The 16448-nt window shown below is 46.6% G+C and overlaps 1 protein-coding gene across 10 annotated transcripts in view; it reads left to right on the top strand.

Annotated features, from left to right (window-relative positions):
- LOC144690556 (kazrin-like) overlaps nt 1-14855 on the top strand; it is a 536288-nt gene extending 521433 nt beyond the window's left edge. For 8 of the 10 annotated variants that reach the window (XM_078558154.1, XM_078558157.1, XM_078558160.1 and 5 more), the window contains 2 exons: nt 2699-2837; nt 8617-14855. In XM_078558154.1, coding sequence (XP_078414280.1) covers nt 2699-2837; nt 8617-8772 — 295 coding nt within the window. In that variant the 3' untranslated portion in view covers nt 8773-14855. Of the gene's footprint in view, nt 1-2698; nt 2838-3070; nt 3163-8616 lie in introns of all 10 variants that reach the window. The other 2 variants (XM_078558155.1, XM_078558161.1) reach the window with 2 other exon arrangements.
- The last annotated feature ends 1593 nt before the right edge of the window (nt 14856-16448 follow it).

The following is a 16448-nucleotide window of genomic DNA, read 5'->3' as shown; positions in this document are numbered from 1 at the left end:
ATGGTCTCTCCCCACCCTATTTCTGTAACCTCCTACAACTCTGCATTTCTCCAATTCTGGACTCTTGTACGTCCACGATTTCCTTCACCCCACTAATGGCGGCCATACCTGCAGTTGCCTCGGCCTAAGCTTCTCTCTAAACCTCTCCGCCTCTCTCCCCCTTTCTCTTCCTTTCTAAAGCTCCTTTAAACCTACCTCTTTGACAAAGCTTAATGTCTGCTTCTTTGGCTTGTTGTTAATATATTTGTCTGGCTATGTGCTAGTAAATAGCCTTGGGACATTCTGCAATGTTAAAATGCCCAATATAGATGCAAGTTGTTGTTAGAGTCCTATGTGAATTGAGTCGGGCAGTGTCAATCCTGTTCCTACAGGGCATGGCTCAACAGTACAAAATTTCCTAAGTTGGTAGTAATGGGCAGTGTATTTCAGATTGGTTTGAGGTTGGTTGGCATGTCAAGTGGAAAAGCTGATGCAGTAGAAGGTGCTGTAAGGAGCTTGGGGTTGAGCCATGCCATTGGAGAGGAGAAGGGAGGCATTAAAAGGACCATCTAGATGTGATGTGCCAGACCTTGGAGTACATGTAATGATGCTGGCTACCTGGAATTGGAAGTGTCTCAGTCTTCAGCACCCTGACATCATAGCCCAATCAGATTATCACTTCTAATTGACCTCAGGATACACCTAAAAGCAAGTTTTCCCCATCCACTGCAGGGTGTGCTTTAGCAGTAGCATAATGCTCTGTACTTTGGAGAGATGGTGGTCATTGGACTACTAATCCAGAGGCCCAGGCTAATGCTCTAAGGACATGGGTTCAAATCCCACAATGACAACTGGTGGAATTTAAATTCAATTAAAAAAGCTAATCTCAGTAACGGTGAGACTATCATCAATCGTTGTAAAGACCCATCTGTTAAACTAATACCCCTTTAGGGAAGGAAGGAAGGAAATCTGCCATCCTTACCCAGTCTGGCCTACATGTGACTCGAAACCCACAGCAGTGTGGTTGACTCTGAAATGGCCTAGCAAGCCACATCGTTCCAGGGCAATTAGGATTGGGCAATAAGTGCTAGCCTTGCCAGTGATGCCCACATCCCATGAAAGAATAAAAAAATGTACAATATAGGGGCTGATTAGCTTAGATGGCTAGTGTGTGGTTCACAATAATACCAACGGCATGGGTTTGATTCCTGTTCTGGCTGAGGTAGACCAATGGGACCTGCCTCCTCGCCATGCCCCCTGAGAGTGGAGGGCAATGGCAAACCACCACTGAAAAACACAGCCCAGGAAATGGCTCTGGATAAAGCATCAGCAGCCTTAGGCAAGGCACACATGAACGAATATTATGCTCCTGTGTCCTGTCCTTATAAAACACTCTGAGCAAAGCCACAGGAAATTTGCTAGCATCCAGGGAAGGTTTTAATCAGATTTTAAAACTTATTTCATCCTTTTAATGCCAGCAAAAGCCGATTAACTGGCCATTCATGTCATTTACTGTTTGTGAGAGCACAAAATGGCTGCCAAGTTAGCCTATATGAAACAGCAGTCAATGCAAAGTACTTCATGTTATGTGAAGCACTTAGAGAATTTTTATAATTCATTGGACATAGGCATCTCTAGTAAGGTAGCATTAATGCTTATCCTGAGTTGCCCTTGACGAAGTGCAGGAGGGCCTTCTTGCCTTGCTGCAGTCCACGTGGTGAATTTGCTCCCACAGCGCTGTCATGTGGGGAGTTGCAGGATTTTGACCCAGCAACAATAGCAACACAGGGCAGCATTTTCCTGTCGGCGAGCAGGGGCGGGGGGGGGGGGGCACTCGCCGACGTGTAAAATGACGCACAGCGACGTCGGGTGTATGTCCTGAGTCAGCTGCGCGCCCGCCGAACTGTCAAAGGCCTATTAAGACCTGTTAAAAACTAATTAACTCAACTTAATAAGCTGTCCGTCTAACCTTAAGGTTGGTGGGCAGGCGAAGAGCCCAGGCGGCCTTCGCATTTTTCATGAAACCTCATCCACGGGCAGGATGACGTTTCATGAACTGTTTTAAAATGTAATAAAAATTCATACATTTATTCTTTGACATGTCCCAGCTCATGTGATAGTGTCACATGAGGGGACATGTTTTAAAAGTTTAAAAATCCTTTATTTTAAAGTTTAAGACTGAAGCAAATCACCCTGAGGCACCTTTGTGCCTCAGGGAGATCTCTGCGCTCTTTCGTGCGCATGCGCGATAGAGCGCAGGGAATCCCCCTCCCCCCGCACAGGGAGCGCCCAGCGCTTCCAGGCGCGCCTCACGTAAAATGGCGGCGCAGCCCCGATTGGGGGCACTGATCGGGTTCCCGCCTGCCCCAGCACAATCCCCCCAATGGGGGGAAATTTCTGGCCATAGTTCCAAGTCAGGATGGTGTGTGACTTGGAGGGGAACTTGGAAGTGATGGCGTTCCCATATGTCGGCTGCCCTTGTTTATAAGAAATGAATTGCAGGTTTAGGAGATGCATTGGAAGGTGTTTCTGAGAGATATTATGGTATAAGGCCTAGTGTTGGTGATGGGCCTGTTCTGTGGTGCAAGGCCTGCATCGGTGATGTGTGATGTGCGAGGCCTGCATTGCTGTGCTCTGGGCCTCTGTGAGGCCTGAATGTTAACGAACTGATTCAGTCATGGTGTGAGCTCCATTAAAATGACCTGTTTCTCATTTGCAGGCATGGATTGATACAGGAAAGTGAGAGATTGGGGCAGCTATGTTATGCACAACAGGGCTCACTGGGACATAATCACACTGGGGAGAATGTTCTAGGATACGCAGAGGATGAAACCAGCAGAAAATACAAAACAGGAAGGGTGAGTACAGTGAGGCTGTAGGGCTGAGCCAGCCGCCTTCTTCAACCTGAGTCTGAAAACCACCAAATACATCACAGAATTTCACAGCTTCATGGATTATTTTGCAATTTATTTATTACTCGTGAAGGACAATAGATGTAAACAAAGAAACTTTAGATGATGTGGCAGAAGAGTTGTCACTTAATTTTTGATGCACTAATTTTTTGCCACCCATTTTCCCCCTTCTCCTGAAGGCACTGATTCGTACTGGTGTAGAGTTCCACTGGTGTCGGGCACTCTCTGCTACCTCACCGAAGAGGCCATTCTTCATTTGTGAGCCTAAACAGTGAGTAGTGCCAGGCTATTTGACTATTGGGGCCAAGCTGATCCTGTCCTCAAAATCTGTGCGGTGTGCGACCCTGCCAGTTAAGCTGGGATTGTGCCCGCTACAGAACGCCGCTCACCCAGTCCATTGAAGTTCCAACCCCTGTTCCTCCAATTCTGGCCCCTTGTCCATCCTCAGTTTCCATCGCCCCACCATCGGAATCCAGGTCTTCAGCTGCCTAGGCCCTAAATTCTGGAATACTCTCCGCAAACATCGTCACCTCTCTCTTCTCCTTTAAGTTGCTCCTTAAAACCTACCTCTTTGACCAGGCTCTTGGTCCCTGATTCTAACACGTGGCTCAGTGTCAAATTTTGTCTGAAACTGCCATCGGGACCATTTACTATGTCAAAGTTGCTATATAAATGTACATTGTTATCGTTGGTCAAAGGATGAGCCTGAAGGGGTGCACATTTAGCTCTGTGTAAAGAAAGGTGCCCCTGTGGCATCCTCTTGCCAGGAACCCCATTAATTCTGGCATAAGATGTCCAGCCCCAGGGGTACTACCAGAGCACCCCTCCATCTCAAGGAAAGCAATAGTTGCTGTCCGCGGTGCCCGTGTGTCAGAAAAATTGCTGACACATTATTTTCCATTCTATCCTGATCTTTAGGTGATCAAAGCCCTTCCATTGAGGTCCTTTTGCACCTCTCTGGAGGCCAGTGTGTTCCATCTTAACTAGCAAACCATCCATTAAACATACCCCAGTCCCAATGAGGCCAACAAAATGGAAACTCCCAGTGCCCCGTACCTGTACAAAGGTACCACAACATGAGTCAGCACCTTCAGCAGCAGAATAACAGGCAAACAGGAGAGGGAAATATTGTCCCATATTCTGTTTTGCTTCATGCATGAATATTTTTGGTTCAGCAGCGAGTAATCAGCACTTGCTTGGTCAGGCACAGAAATATCAGTTGGATTGTTTTTATTCAATTTGGGGTAGTGATGCAGTTGGGAGGAGAGTGATGCACAATCGGGGAAGGGGGCGTAATGTACAGTCAGGTGGGGAAGTGTGACACACAGTCGGGGGGAAGAGTGACACACAGTCGGCGGGGGAAGGGTGACACACAGTCGGCGGGGGAAGGGTGACACACAGTCGGTGAGGGGAGAGTGATGTATAGTCAGGGGGAATAGTGACACAGTCAGACGGGAAGAGTGACACAAAGTCGGCGGACAGAAGAATGACACACAGTCGGTGGGGGGGAAGAGTGTCACACAGTCGGTGGGGAGGAAGAGAGACGCACTGTTGGTGGGGGGAAGAATGACGCACAGTCGGGGGTGAAGAGTAATGCACAGTTGGGGTGAAGAGTGACACAGTCAGGTGGGGAATAGTGACACACAGTCCGTGGGGGGAAGAGTGATGCACAGTTGGTGGGTTGAAGAGTGACGCACAGTTGGCAAGGGGAAGAGTGACGCATAGTCCAGGGAAAGAGCGACACACACTTGGTGGGTGGTGAGTGACGCATAGTCAGGGGGAAGGGTGCCACACAGTTTGGGGGGAACAGTGATGCATAGTTGGGGGGAAGAGTGACACACAGTCGGTGAAGGGGAAGAGTGACACAAAGTCGGTGGGTGGAAGAGTGATGCACAGTTGGGTGGGGAAGAGTGATGCACAGTCAGTGGTGGGAAGAGTGACACACAGTCGGTAGGCTGAAGAGTGTAACACAGTTGGTGGGAGAAAGAGTGACACAAAGTCATTGGGAGGGGGAAGAGTGACACACAACTGGGGAGGAAGATTGATGCCATTCCGTGGGGGGAAGAGTGACGCACAGTCCATGGGGGGAAGAGTGACGCACAGTCTGTGGGGGGAAGAGTGACGCACAGTCCGTGGGGGGAAGAGTGACGCACAGTCCGTGGGGGGAAGAGTGACGCACAGTCCGTGGGGGGGAAGAGTGACAGTCTGTGGGGGGGAAGAGTGACACACAGTGCGTGGGGGGGAAGAGTGACACACAGTCTGTGGGGGGAAGAGTGACGCACAGTTGGTGGGGGGAAGAATGACGCACAGTCAGGGGTGAAGAGTGACGCACAGTTGGGGTGAAGAGTGACACAGTCGGGGGTGAAGAGTGACACACATTCCGTGGGGGGTAGAGTGACGCACACTTGGTGGGGTGAAGAGTGATGCACAGTCGGCAAGGGGAAGAGTGACGCATAGTCCAGGGAAAGAGCAACACACACTCGGTGAGGGGTGAGTGACGCATAGTCAGGGGGAAGGGTGCCACACAGTTTGGGGGGAACAGTGATGCATAGTTGGGGAGAAGAGTGACACACAGTCAGGGGGAAGAGTGACACACAGTCGGGGGGAAGAGTGACACACAGTCGGTAGGCTGAAGAATGTAACACAGTCGGTGGGGGGAAGAGTGACGCACAGTCGGTGGGGGGAAGAGTGATGCACAGTTGGGCAAGGAAGAGTGACACACAGTCAGTGGTGGGAAGAGTGACACACTGTCAGTGGTGGGAAGAGTGACACACTGTCAGTGGTGGGAAGAGTGACACACTGTCAGTGGTGGGAAGAGTGACACACAGTCAGTGGTGGGAAGAGTGACACACTGTCAGTGGTGGGAAGAGTGACACACAGTCAGTGGTGGGAAGAGTGACACACAGTCGGTGGTGGGAAGAGTGACACACAGTCGGTGGTGGGAAGAAATAAGGTAAATGAGCTTGTGGCGCAGATTGAAATTGGCAGGTATGATGTGGTGGGCATTACGGAGACATGGCTGCAAGGGGATCAGGACTGGGAGCTAAATATCCAAGGATATACATCCTATCGAAAAGATAGGCAGGTTGGCAGAGGGGGTGGGGTTGCTTTGTTAGTAAGAAATGAAATTAAATCGATAGCAAGAAATGACGTAGGGTCAGATGATGTAGAATCTGTGTGGGTAGAGTTGAGGAACCGCAGAGGTAAAAAAACCATAATGGGAGTTATGTACAGGCCTCCGAACAGTAGTCAGGATGTGGGGCACAAGATACACCAGGAGATAGAAAAGGTGTGTAAGAAAGGCAATGTTACAGTGATCATGGGGGATTTCAATATGCAGGTAGACTGGGAAAATCAGGTTGGTAGTGGATCCCAAGAAAAGGAATTTGTGGAATGTCTGCGAGATGGCTTTTTGGAGCAGCTTGTGGTGGAGTCCACTAGGGAACAGGCAATTCTAGATTTAGTGATGTGTAATGAGGCAGATTTGATAAGGGAGCTTAAGGTGGAGGAACCCTTAGGAGGAAGTGACCATAATATGATAGAATTTACCCTGCAATTTGAGAGGAAAAAGCTGGAATCAGATGTAATGGTATTACAGTTGAATAAAGGTAACTACAGAGGCATGAGGGAGGAGCTGGCCAGAATTGACTGGGAGATGAGCCTAGCAGGAAAGACAGTGGAACAGCAATGGCAGGAGTTTCTGGGAGTAATTTGGGAGACACAGCAAAAATTCATCCCTAGGAAGAAGAAGCATACTAAAGGGAGGACAAGGCAACCATGGCTGACAAGGGAAGTCAGGGACAACATAAAAGCTAAAGAGAAAGCATAAAATGCGGCAAAGAGCAGTGGGAAACCAGGGGATTGGGAAGCCTACAAAGACCAACAGAGGACAACTAAAAAAGAAATAAGGAGGAAGAAGATTAAATATGAGGGTAAACTAGCCAGTAATATAAAAGAAGATTGCAAGAGTTTTTTTAGATATATAAAGGGTAAAAGAGAGGCAAAAGTGGACATTGGGCCGCTGGAAAATGACGCTGGAGAAGTAGTAGTGGGGAACAAAGAAATGGCGGAGGAACTGAATAGGTACTTTGCGTCAGTCTTCACAGTGGAAGACACGAGTGACATCCCCAAAGTTCAAGAGAGTCGGGGGGCAGAGGTGAGTATGGTGGCCATTACCAAGGAGAAGGTGCTAGGAAAACTGAAAGGTCTGAAGGTGGATAAATCACCTGGACCAGATGGGTTACACCCCAGAGTTCTGAAGGAGATAGCTGAAGAGATAGTGGAGGTGTTAATGGCGATCTTTCAGGAATCACTGGAGTCAGGGAGGGTCCCAGAGGACTGGAAAATCGCTAATGTAACCCCCCTGTTTAAGAAGGGAGTGAGGCAAAAGACGGGAAATTACAGGCTGATTAGCCTGACGTCGGTCGTTGGTAAGATTTTAGAGTCCATTATTAAGGATGAGATTTCAGAATACTTGGAAGTGCATTGTAAAATCGGACAAAGTCAGCATGGTTTCATCAAGGGGAGGTCATGCCTGACAAATCTGTTAGAATTCTTTGAGGAGGTAACGAGTAGGTTAGACAAAGAAGAGCCAATGGATGTTATCTACTTGGACTTCCAGAAGGCCTTTGACAAGGTGCCGCACAGGAGGCTGCTCAGTAAGATAAGAGCCCGTGGTGTTAGAGGCAAGGTACTAGCATGGATAGAAGATTGGCTGTCTGGCAGGAGGCAGAGAGTGGGGATAAGGGGATCCTTCTCAGGATGGCGGCCGGTGACTAGTGGAGTTCCGCAGGGGTCAGTGTTGGGACCACAACTTTTCACTTTATACATTAATGATCTAGATGAAGGAACTGAGGGCATCCTGGCTAAGTTTGCAGATGATACAAAGATAGGTGGAGGTACCGGTAGTATTGGGGAGGCGGGGAGGCTGAATAGAAACTTATCAGCCATGATTGAATGGCGGAGCAGACTCGATGGGCTGAATGGCCTAATTTCTGCTCCTATGTCTTATGGTGTAATGGAAGAGTGACACACAGTTAGGGGAAGAGTGAAACACAGTCGGGTGCTTTAATATGATTGGAAGGTTCGTGCTAACCAAATGACCAATAATACCACGTGGTCAGCAGGAACTAATCATCAACACTGAAAGCATTTTAACAATGATGCATACTTACAGACTCAAAACTGCTTGATATGTGGGTAGACAGATAGACAAACAGACAGAGTGATAGATTAAAAAACAGACTGATAGATACACAGGGTGATAGAGATGATAGGTGAATAGAGACAGAGATAGATAGATCAAGAAGCATAGAGATAGGACAGGCATCAATGGTGATTCAGCGTTTGGAATGCAAAATAACAATAGTTTGTATATTTTGGTGATAGGTGGAAGGAATAAATGTTCAGCCTCTCCATCAATCTTCAAGCGCTATTTTCACTTTCAATGTGAGCAATAGACTGAGATTTGTGGATATCAGGCAGCCTGCCAACCTGCCCAACCTTTCCATTAACTTTAGCCAGGATTTCTGCTGGTCTTCATATTCCTCCCTCAAAAACAGTTTTGTTTGTGGGACCTTGTTACATACAACATGGCTGCCATGTTTGCCGCCCAGCATCAGTACTGCGCTTCAAACCAATGTTAGATGAGGAACTGAAGGACGTTTCTGAGCAATGTGCAATGACGCTATATAAACACAAATCCTTTTTCCTATCTTACATCCAGGGACCAATGGAATCAATGAAGGCGTTTGGTGGAAAAGATCTCGGTTTCCACGAGACCTACTCCGCCCGTCCGCAGGGAGACTCCGAGGAGGCACTGTTCAGACCAGCATGCAGCTCTCTCCAAACCTTCACTGGGATAGAGGTCACCAATGTGTAGAACAGAGCCGGGCACTGGGGATAGCTGGAGGGAGTTAACGAACAAAGAAAAATCTTTCAAAATAAACTGCCCCTTCAGAACATCGGAAGGAAAATGGAGGACTTTCCAGCCAAGTAGAAGGAGGTTAACTTTTTTTATCTTGTTGATTGGGTTGCTGTTGTCTCCAATTGGCTACAGGCTGCCATTTTGGGAAAGCTGGTGATTGCCAACTACCTGGTGGAAAGCTGCCTCTCACTACAGGATGAGCCCATGTCACCATTGGTTTACTGTGCCTCGGGATGAGGAGATTTGGCTCCTTTCTGAAACCAGCTTTCTAACGTTGAAGGTCTTTATCGCGAATGGGCGAATGGGTTTAACTGAATGTAGCAGGAACAGGAAATGCATATTGTCCTTACTCTAACAACTGTCCAGCAAATGTCCAGTAAATTGTTTCGATGGGGGTGAGCTAACTATGCTCCTAATTGTATTCCCAAAAGATAGGGTTATATATTAGAGTTAAATCTGCCAACCATACATTAATAGGGGATCTGGGGGGATCTTGCAATAGCTAGATCCAGGGGACAGGCACGACATTATGCTAGTTCTGGAGTACTGTACCGCACGATCAGCAGCAGCTCTGCTTTCACTATTCACCATCTATAAAAAGCGATAGGAATGTTTAAAGGGAAGGAAATTCTGGGGGACTTTTACTTCAATACATTTCCTCTTTCTATATAAAAGAGTTTTACTCTTGCCAGACATTCCGGATAAGTCTACCATCTTGTTTTTAAATGTCAATATTATCGCTGCCAAGGAGCGGAGTCCTCATCTTTACTGGCAATGACATGGGTTATCAGGAATTTCCCCAAAGCCATTCTACGTCAAACAGAGGGTTGGTCCCCAGCCGGCTGACCTGGGAGGCCACACTAAGGCTAGTGTTGCAGCTTTCATCGCCTGTAGTACGGCCTCCCAGAGCTGGGCTGAGAGAGGCCAGTTTCAAGTTGCTGCCCCTCCTATGTGCAAGGAGCTTGCTCCAGAACCTTAGCTGAGAATGGAGAGCCTTGTACATTCATGCTGGGCTAGGGCCATGCAGGGGTAATATTGAACATTGGCACTAGCTGGCAAAAATCACCTACGTTCAGCAAGTTGAGCCTCGCCACAATACAGCCTTTAATGGGATTGGCTATCATATGCCAAATATTAATATACGACTACTATTGGAACCCAATCTGCTGCAAAGTGGGACTTGTCTCAGTTGGGCTATTGTCTTGGACAGTTGAAAGATGAAGCCTTGAGCTGAATTTGATAGACCAAGACTCCTCCAGTTTCCTAAAGAATAAAGTAAGCTCTACAGACCAGGAAGATGCCAGGTTCAAACACTGGTATGTGCTGTATTAGCTGAACTCAACTAGCCCAGCGTCCGTTGGGATGTTTTATTGCCCTCGGTAACCATGGCGATTCGCCATCACCCATTTTACACTGTGGAACAAAATCAGAATTATTCCCAGTAAGTGCTCAGAGGTGTGACCGTGGAGAATGTGGGTGAAAAGGTTAGAGTGATGAACAGCAGCCACAATATATTTGAGTTGTTCAAATATATTTAATATGCTTTGTTCCTTACACACCCACTGTATTTTCCTGGTTGAAGAAAGCAGTAGGTTCTTAAAAAGATTGGGATGGTTACGAAAGAGGTAGGAGGAGTGTACTGTCTGTCTCTAGTTCCACTACTCCACAGGTCACAACATATATTTAAATAATTTCTCCAGCTAGCTAAATGGCCAAATATGTGCTTTACCTATGAATCTCAGAATGACCACCCAATGCCCAGGCTTCTTCTATAAACAATAAAATTATTAGTTTATTATAAAACAAGACTTGTCAAGTAGAAAGGCAAAGCTTAACATACAGTATAAAATGTGAAAGTATAATAATCACACTTTCTAAATACTCCTAACTCTTGTACACACACAGCCACCAAAAAATAAATAAATAAAATAGAGGAATTCTGCCAAATGGTTAAAAGTCAATGGTTCAAGGGAAAAGGATAGATGGTGGAGTCCTTGAAATGGCGCCCGGGTTATACGGTTGGTTTCTCAGCGCTAGTCTGGGAAACAATCGATGACTCTTGCATTACTTTTAAGGCGGACTTCAAGAAAAACTTGCAGTCAGTCAATTTCAGAACATAAGAGCGACTTCAGAGCAACCTCCACTCACTTTTTGCTTTGGACTGGGTCAGGGGCTTCAGGAGCTGTGCTCTTCTTTACCCAAGCAGTTGATCCTTCGTGTTTCCCCCCGCCCCCCACCTCCCCAATTCCCCCCACCTCCCCCCCACCCCTCAAAGCAAAACAGCGTACCAGCTTTTAAACACTGTTTTCCAAAGCATGCTTTTTTTCAAAGCCATAAAGCACCATGTAATCCTTTGGTAAACAGTCCACCGGGGTCAAGAGGTTTCCAGCTTCTTTAAAACTGCTTAATTACCTTTTCTTCTAAAATGCCGTCTTTTCCAGGAACAGCAGCAACCAGTGTCCTTGCATTAACCCTTTAAGGGATAGTGTCATTTAAGAAACACAAATTCTTCCAAAATGTTCGATAGTCCTTGAAGATGAACCATTTTTTGCGATTAAAGGATTTATGATAACAGCAAAGTGAGTTCTGTCCTATAGAACAGTGCTGTAGGCTGTATTTTTTGAACGATCTTACACAGTTGTACACAGTAACCGGAGAAAGATCCAAGTTCCATTTGTTCATTGATGGTAGCTTGTATTTCATAGAGTCATACAGCCCAGAAGGCCATTCAGCCTATTGTGCCCAGGATGTCTGAGTGAAAGAGCTATCTAGCTAGTCCCACTTTGACTATCCTGATTCTTCCCAGAGCTCTGCAATTTTCTTCCTTTTCAGTTATATATCCATTCCCTTTTGAAATGGTTGATATTGTTGAATCTGCTTCCACTGCCCTTTCAGACAATGCATTCCAGATCAGAACAGCTCACTGTAAATTTCTCCTCCTCATAACTCTAGTTCTTCTGCCAATTATCTTAAATCTACCGCCCCACCCCCGCCACCCCATTTCCAGTGGAAACAATTCCTCTTCATTCACTCTAAAACTCTTCATAATGTTGAACCCCTCTATTAAACCTGAATCATCTCTGCTCCAAGGAAAGCAATCCCAGTTTCTCTAATCTCTCCACATACCTTAAGTCCCTCATCAATTCCTTTAGTTATAGAATCTCGGCTATTCAGTTTGAGGGATTCTGGATTCTCATGTCACTCAGAACACATTCCGTAGCAGAAGGCTGCATCGCAGGCTTGTTTGTCACTTTGACCCTGCTTCCGTTGGGTCTGGGCGATTGGAGACGGAGGGCCAAGCAGAAGTGAGTTATTGCTCAACTTAGGTTCGAAGCAGCTGCCAGCAGTTGTTGCAGGGAAGCTAATGGAGCAACAGACTGCCCCGTGGCTGGTCAGAAGACGTGGAGGAGCTGCAGGCTGCAAAAGCAGAAGGGCAGGGAGCCAAGACTCAACAAAAGGAAAACTCACAGGAAGCCATTCTGTCGTGGATTATATCCATGTGTTCGTGAAGGTGCAGTGTCATCAGTACTAACACAGTTTGACAAACTAACTAACTGCTCCAAATGGGTGCACTCCTGGATTGTAGGTGTTTGAGCTGCTTGGCTGATGTACTTGAGAGCAGCAGCCAGTCCGACACTACCCCCTTATATAACAAGGACAAGATGTGACCTGTTTTTAACCATTGGAGAATGTTAAACTAACTGTACTGATTTTATTTTGTATTCTGTGAATATTTGTTGAATAGAAAAAGGCAATGCTTTTTTTAATTTTAAATGTACTCACAAAGATTTTGTATTATTTTTACTTGTTCTATTATTTTGAATGTTTGACAGAAATCTAGGTTTCCAGTGTTGCCTTTGCTGTCTTTCCTCTAATCCATTGCTGCTAATTATCATGGAAGGAACTGAACGATGGGGGATCTAAACACTCAATGACCCTCTCATGGAGATTGCTTGCAAGGATCGATTCCTTCTCTTTTAAAAATTCGCAAGCTCTTGGTCTCTTCAGTGTAACACGGGTTCCCAGCTTAGGTTGGACATATTTCTGGAGTTGTCACCACATGATCACCTCACTCCTACCCTCCCGCTCCTGGCATTAGTCACCCAGCCTGTCCATCTTCATGATGCACCGATTCCCCGCCAATCAGAAAGTGAAGAGATGTTTTTTATTACCCCATTGGGTGATCTGTCAGCCAGTCAAATAGACTGTTTCCCCCAAATCAACCAGTTTATAACTGGTGAACAAAAGCGTTCAAAAGACATTTTTTTTAAAAAATGCCTGTCTGATTTTTGGTTGGAACAATGTCCTGGAGATTAATGGGGGGAATAAGTGCCTTGCTCATTCAGAGAGCCGGCAATGACAGGACGGACCGAATGGCCTCCTTCTGTGCAGCAGCAATCCTGTGATCCTGTAATCTTTAATTCTTGGGAGACTCCAGGACAATCTTGGAGCGTCTTGCAGCCCCACATGTCACTCACGTGGAGGCGTGTGTTCAGTTGACAAAACAAGGACAGGGACAGTCCGAGGTGTTGGGATGAGTCTCGTCTACAGGCACAGTGTCTGCTGTCTTGCTGTATTAATGATAGATTGAGTTTTCTTGGGTGGGCGGGGGAGGGAAGGGGAAGGTGGAAGAACGAATAATTGGCTTTACTTGACCACAGGATCACCCAAGCAAAAGATGCTCCCCAACAGCAGAGCGAGGCTGGGCAGTGCAACATTAATTGCAGCTGATTGGTCTTGTTTCAACTTCTTCCTGATCATATTATCTTAAAAGTAGACAAAATGAGGCCTCAATCTATCTTTTTAGATACAGTTACCCTTATTTAAAACTGTTTCTTATGGCCTCATTTTTGATATTTTACTATTTAATGTGTTCTCCTACCCAATATTTGTTATCACAATTCCATTCATCCCCTCAGAGCTTTGCGAATGAGGTTGCAGGATCTGTCAAGGCCGCAGGCATGCCCGAGGGTACAAAGTCACCCAAACAAATGTGCCATTGTTCCAACCACAGGCAGTCTCTTATCAATTTGCAAAGCGAGGAGTTGCAGGACAGGTAATGATTTACCTCACGCCAGCGATGTCCTGTGACACACTAACATTGTCAATGCATTGTCGGTGCTGGTCCCGCTGAGTGAAGCACTGGATGGGGAGGGGATAACACATGCTGGTCCAGTCGAGGGTTTTCATTTTCAAGTTGTGGTTGTGGGAATAGATCGGCGTTGGCGGATGTACAATCAAGCTGCCTAGCAAGACCACTGCAGTTTTAGGGAAACAAAAATGAATGAAACCGCAATTCGCAATCCTCAAGACTCTGGTTAAAAATCACATAACCCAAAGCAATGAAAGCAAGACTGTACTTTGTCAGCTTTTGTGATTATAAATGGATGGGGTCACAGAGAGTAAAATGAAAGTAAAAATCCCCCCATATGGTGATAAAAAGGTGACTTTATTCAGTCACTGCAAATGATCCTGAGGGCTTCCTCCTCTTGAGGTATGACTACAGAAATTGCTAATGCATTGATTTTGCCAAAAATCTTCATGATCTGATAAATCACTACACACAAACAACCAGAGCAACCACTGCAACAGGAGTAGGCCGTTCAGCCCCTCAAACCTGCCCCACCATTCAATTGGATATTAGCTCTTTGGCGCCTCAGTTCCACCCCTATCCTTGACTCTGCATAGATGGACTCTGCCCTGTCCCTGGCTCATGCTTTATCTAAACCAAGAGAGCTTGAGAGGGGCAGCGCAGTCAATCCAGTGTCCACTGTAACCCGTACTACATGTCGTCAGGGAGGTGAGCAAACTTAGTGCTAACTCTGTGCAAGTGTGAAGAAGGGTTTTATTTCAATGATGACATGCTTCAAGAATGTGCATAACAATTGACATTAAAAATAAATTAAAGGTGTCGCCCCAATGGTTCGGTTGATACTGAGCAATACAGACTGGAACATCCAGGTATTCATCCCGAGTCAGCACTCAGCGGGTCTCAGCTGAAGCAGTTCCGATTGGCCTCATCACCCTCTCATAGAGAGGGAGAAAAATCACTATCCATTGGCCTCTGCTTCAATGTGCCTGCGTGGGGATGTGGCGTGCAGACAGTATTGGGCTCAGCTGTATTACCAGAGTGTGACCGAGTAACCTGTTCACACTCACTGGCTGAACCCACGAGTGAAGGATGGCTGCGTGGGCGAGGTGTTGGAGAGCATCTGGCGCCCAGGCAAACTGTACCCCAGCGGGAGTCAGCACCTTCAGGAGAACGGAGAACATGGTGGAAAGTTAAAGAGAAAACTGGTTAACTGATATTTCCTAAGGCTTTATGAAGCAAACAAAGGGACTCAATGGTGCTGGTCTATTGGTGAAATGTAGTCATGTTCTGACCTAACTATTCTAATGTGCATTCATTACTTTGATATATGTGCAGTACTTCATGTAAATAAAAGATATATAAATACAAAGATACTGAATTGTGTTAGTCTCATTACACTCAATTTTGATTCAGGGATGAGTGTGGGGGTGGGCCAGCAACTCACATGGGGTATCAGGTGAGGCCTAGACTCTGTAACTCGGGCCTCATCTGCAGGCTGGAGCTGAACCTCCTGCCCAAACCCAGCTGGATTACTATCTGGCTAACAGGCAGGAGGCCGCCACTGGGGACCTAAAGTTCTGGTCTCCAGCTGTCGGGTAAGTAGGCTGTGTTGGGGGAAGGTGGTGGGGAGGGGAGTCAAGAGGCGATTGCAATCGGGGGAAGTGGAGGAGGCCAGGGGCAGGGGAGGCCCCAGGTTAAAACTGTTTTGGGGTCTGAATGACCTCATCAAATCCACCACTTGGATGCTTATGGGTCCCTTGGGTGCCTGTGTCAAATGATGTGCTGAAACAGTCAGGGCAGCTGGTGAGTCCATTGCTGCCTGTTTTCTTAATTCTTTTGCCATTCTGATTTGCAATTTTAATTTACAATTCTGTTTTAACAAAGAAAAAGTTGTATGTGAAAAATTTGGCAACTTGTTGGCACCATCCTCAAACCCTCTGCCCATTCAACATACCACCTGATCTCTACCAGCCCTGTCCTTGACTGTATCCCCATGCCCATCTTTCCCACAATTCCACACCTGAATAGTTTCAGACATGTTTCCATCCCTGCCACAACACTGAAACAGCCTTAATCAAAGTTACAAATGGCATCCCCTGTGACAGTGGCATGATGCACTATGCCTCCTCATTGTCTCTGCAGCTTTTTACTTGGCTGATCCCACCACTCTCCTCCAATGCCTCTCCTCTGTTAACCAGCTTGGTTAACTCCCCTTGCTTGGTCCCACTCCCACCTATCCAATCATGGCCAAAGCATCTCTAGCAATGGCTTCTCCTCCTGTCTGCACATTGTTTTCTGAGGAGTGCCTCCAAGAATCCATCCATGGGGCCCCGCCTCTTGCTATTGTGGCAACATCATCTTAAGATATGGGACCAGCTTCCACATAAAGAGTCATTATGCCACAGAAGGAGGCCAATCAGCCCACCAAATCCATGCCAGTTCTCTTCAGCAATTCAGTCAGTCCCATTCCCTCGCTCTATCCCCATAGCCCTGAAAGCTTACTTCCCTTGCGTTTATCCAATTTCCTTTTGAAATTATT

Source organism: Cetorhinus maximus, chromosome 15 (genome assembly GCF_964194155.1).
Source record: "Cetorhinus maximus chromosome 15, sCetMax3.hap1.1, whole genome shotgun sequence".
Lineage (NCBI taxonomy): Eukaryota > Metazoa > Chordata > Chondrichthyes > Lamniformes > Cetorhinidae > Cetorhinus > Cetorhinus maximus.
Note: the sequence above shows the minus strand (reverse complement) of the source record. Positions and strands in the feature narration are given on the sequence as shown.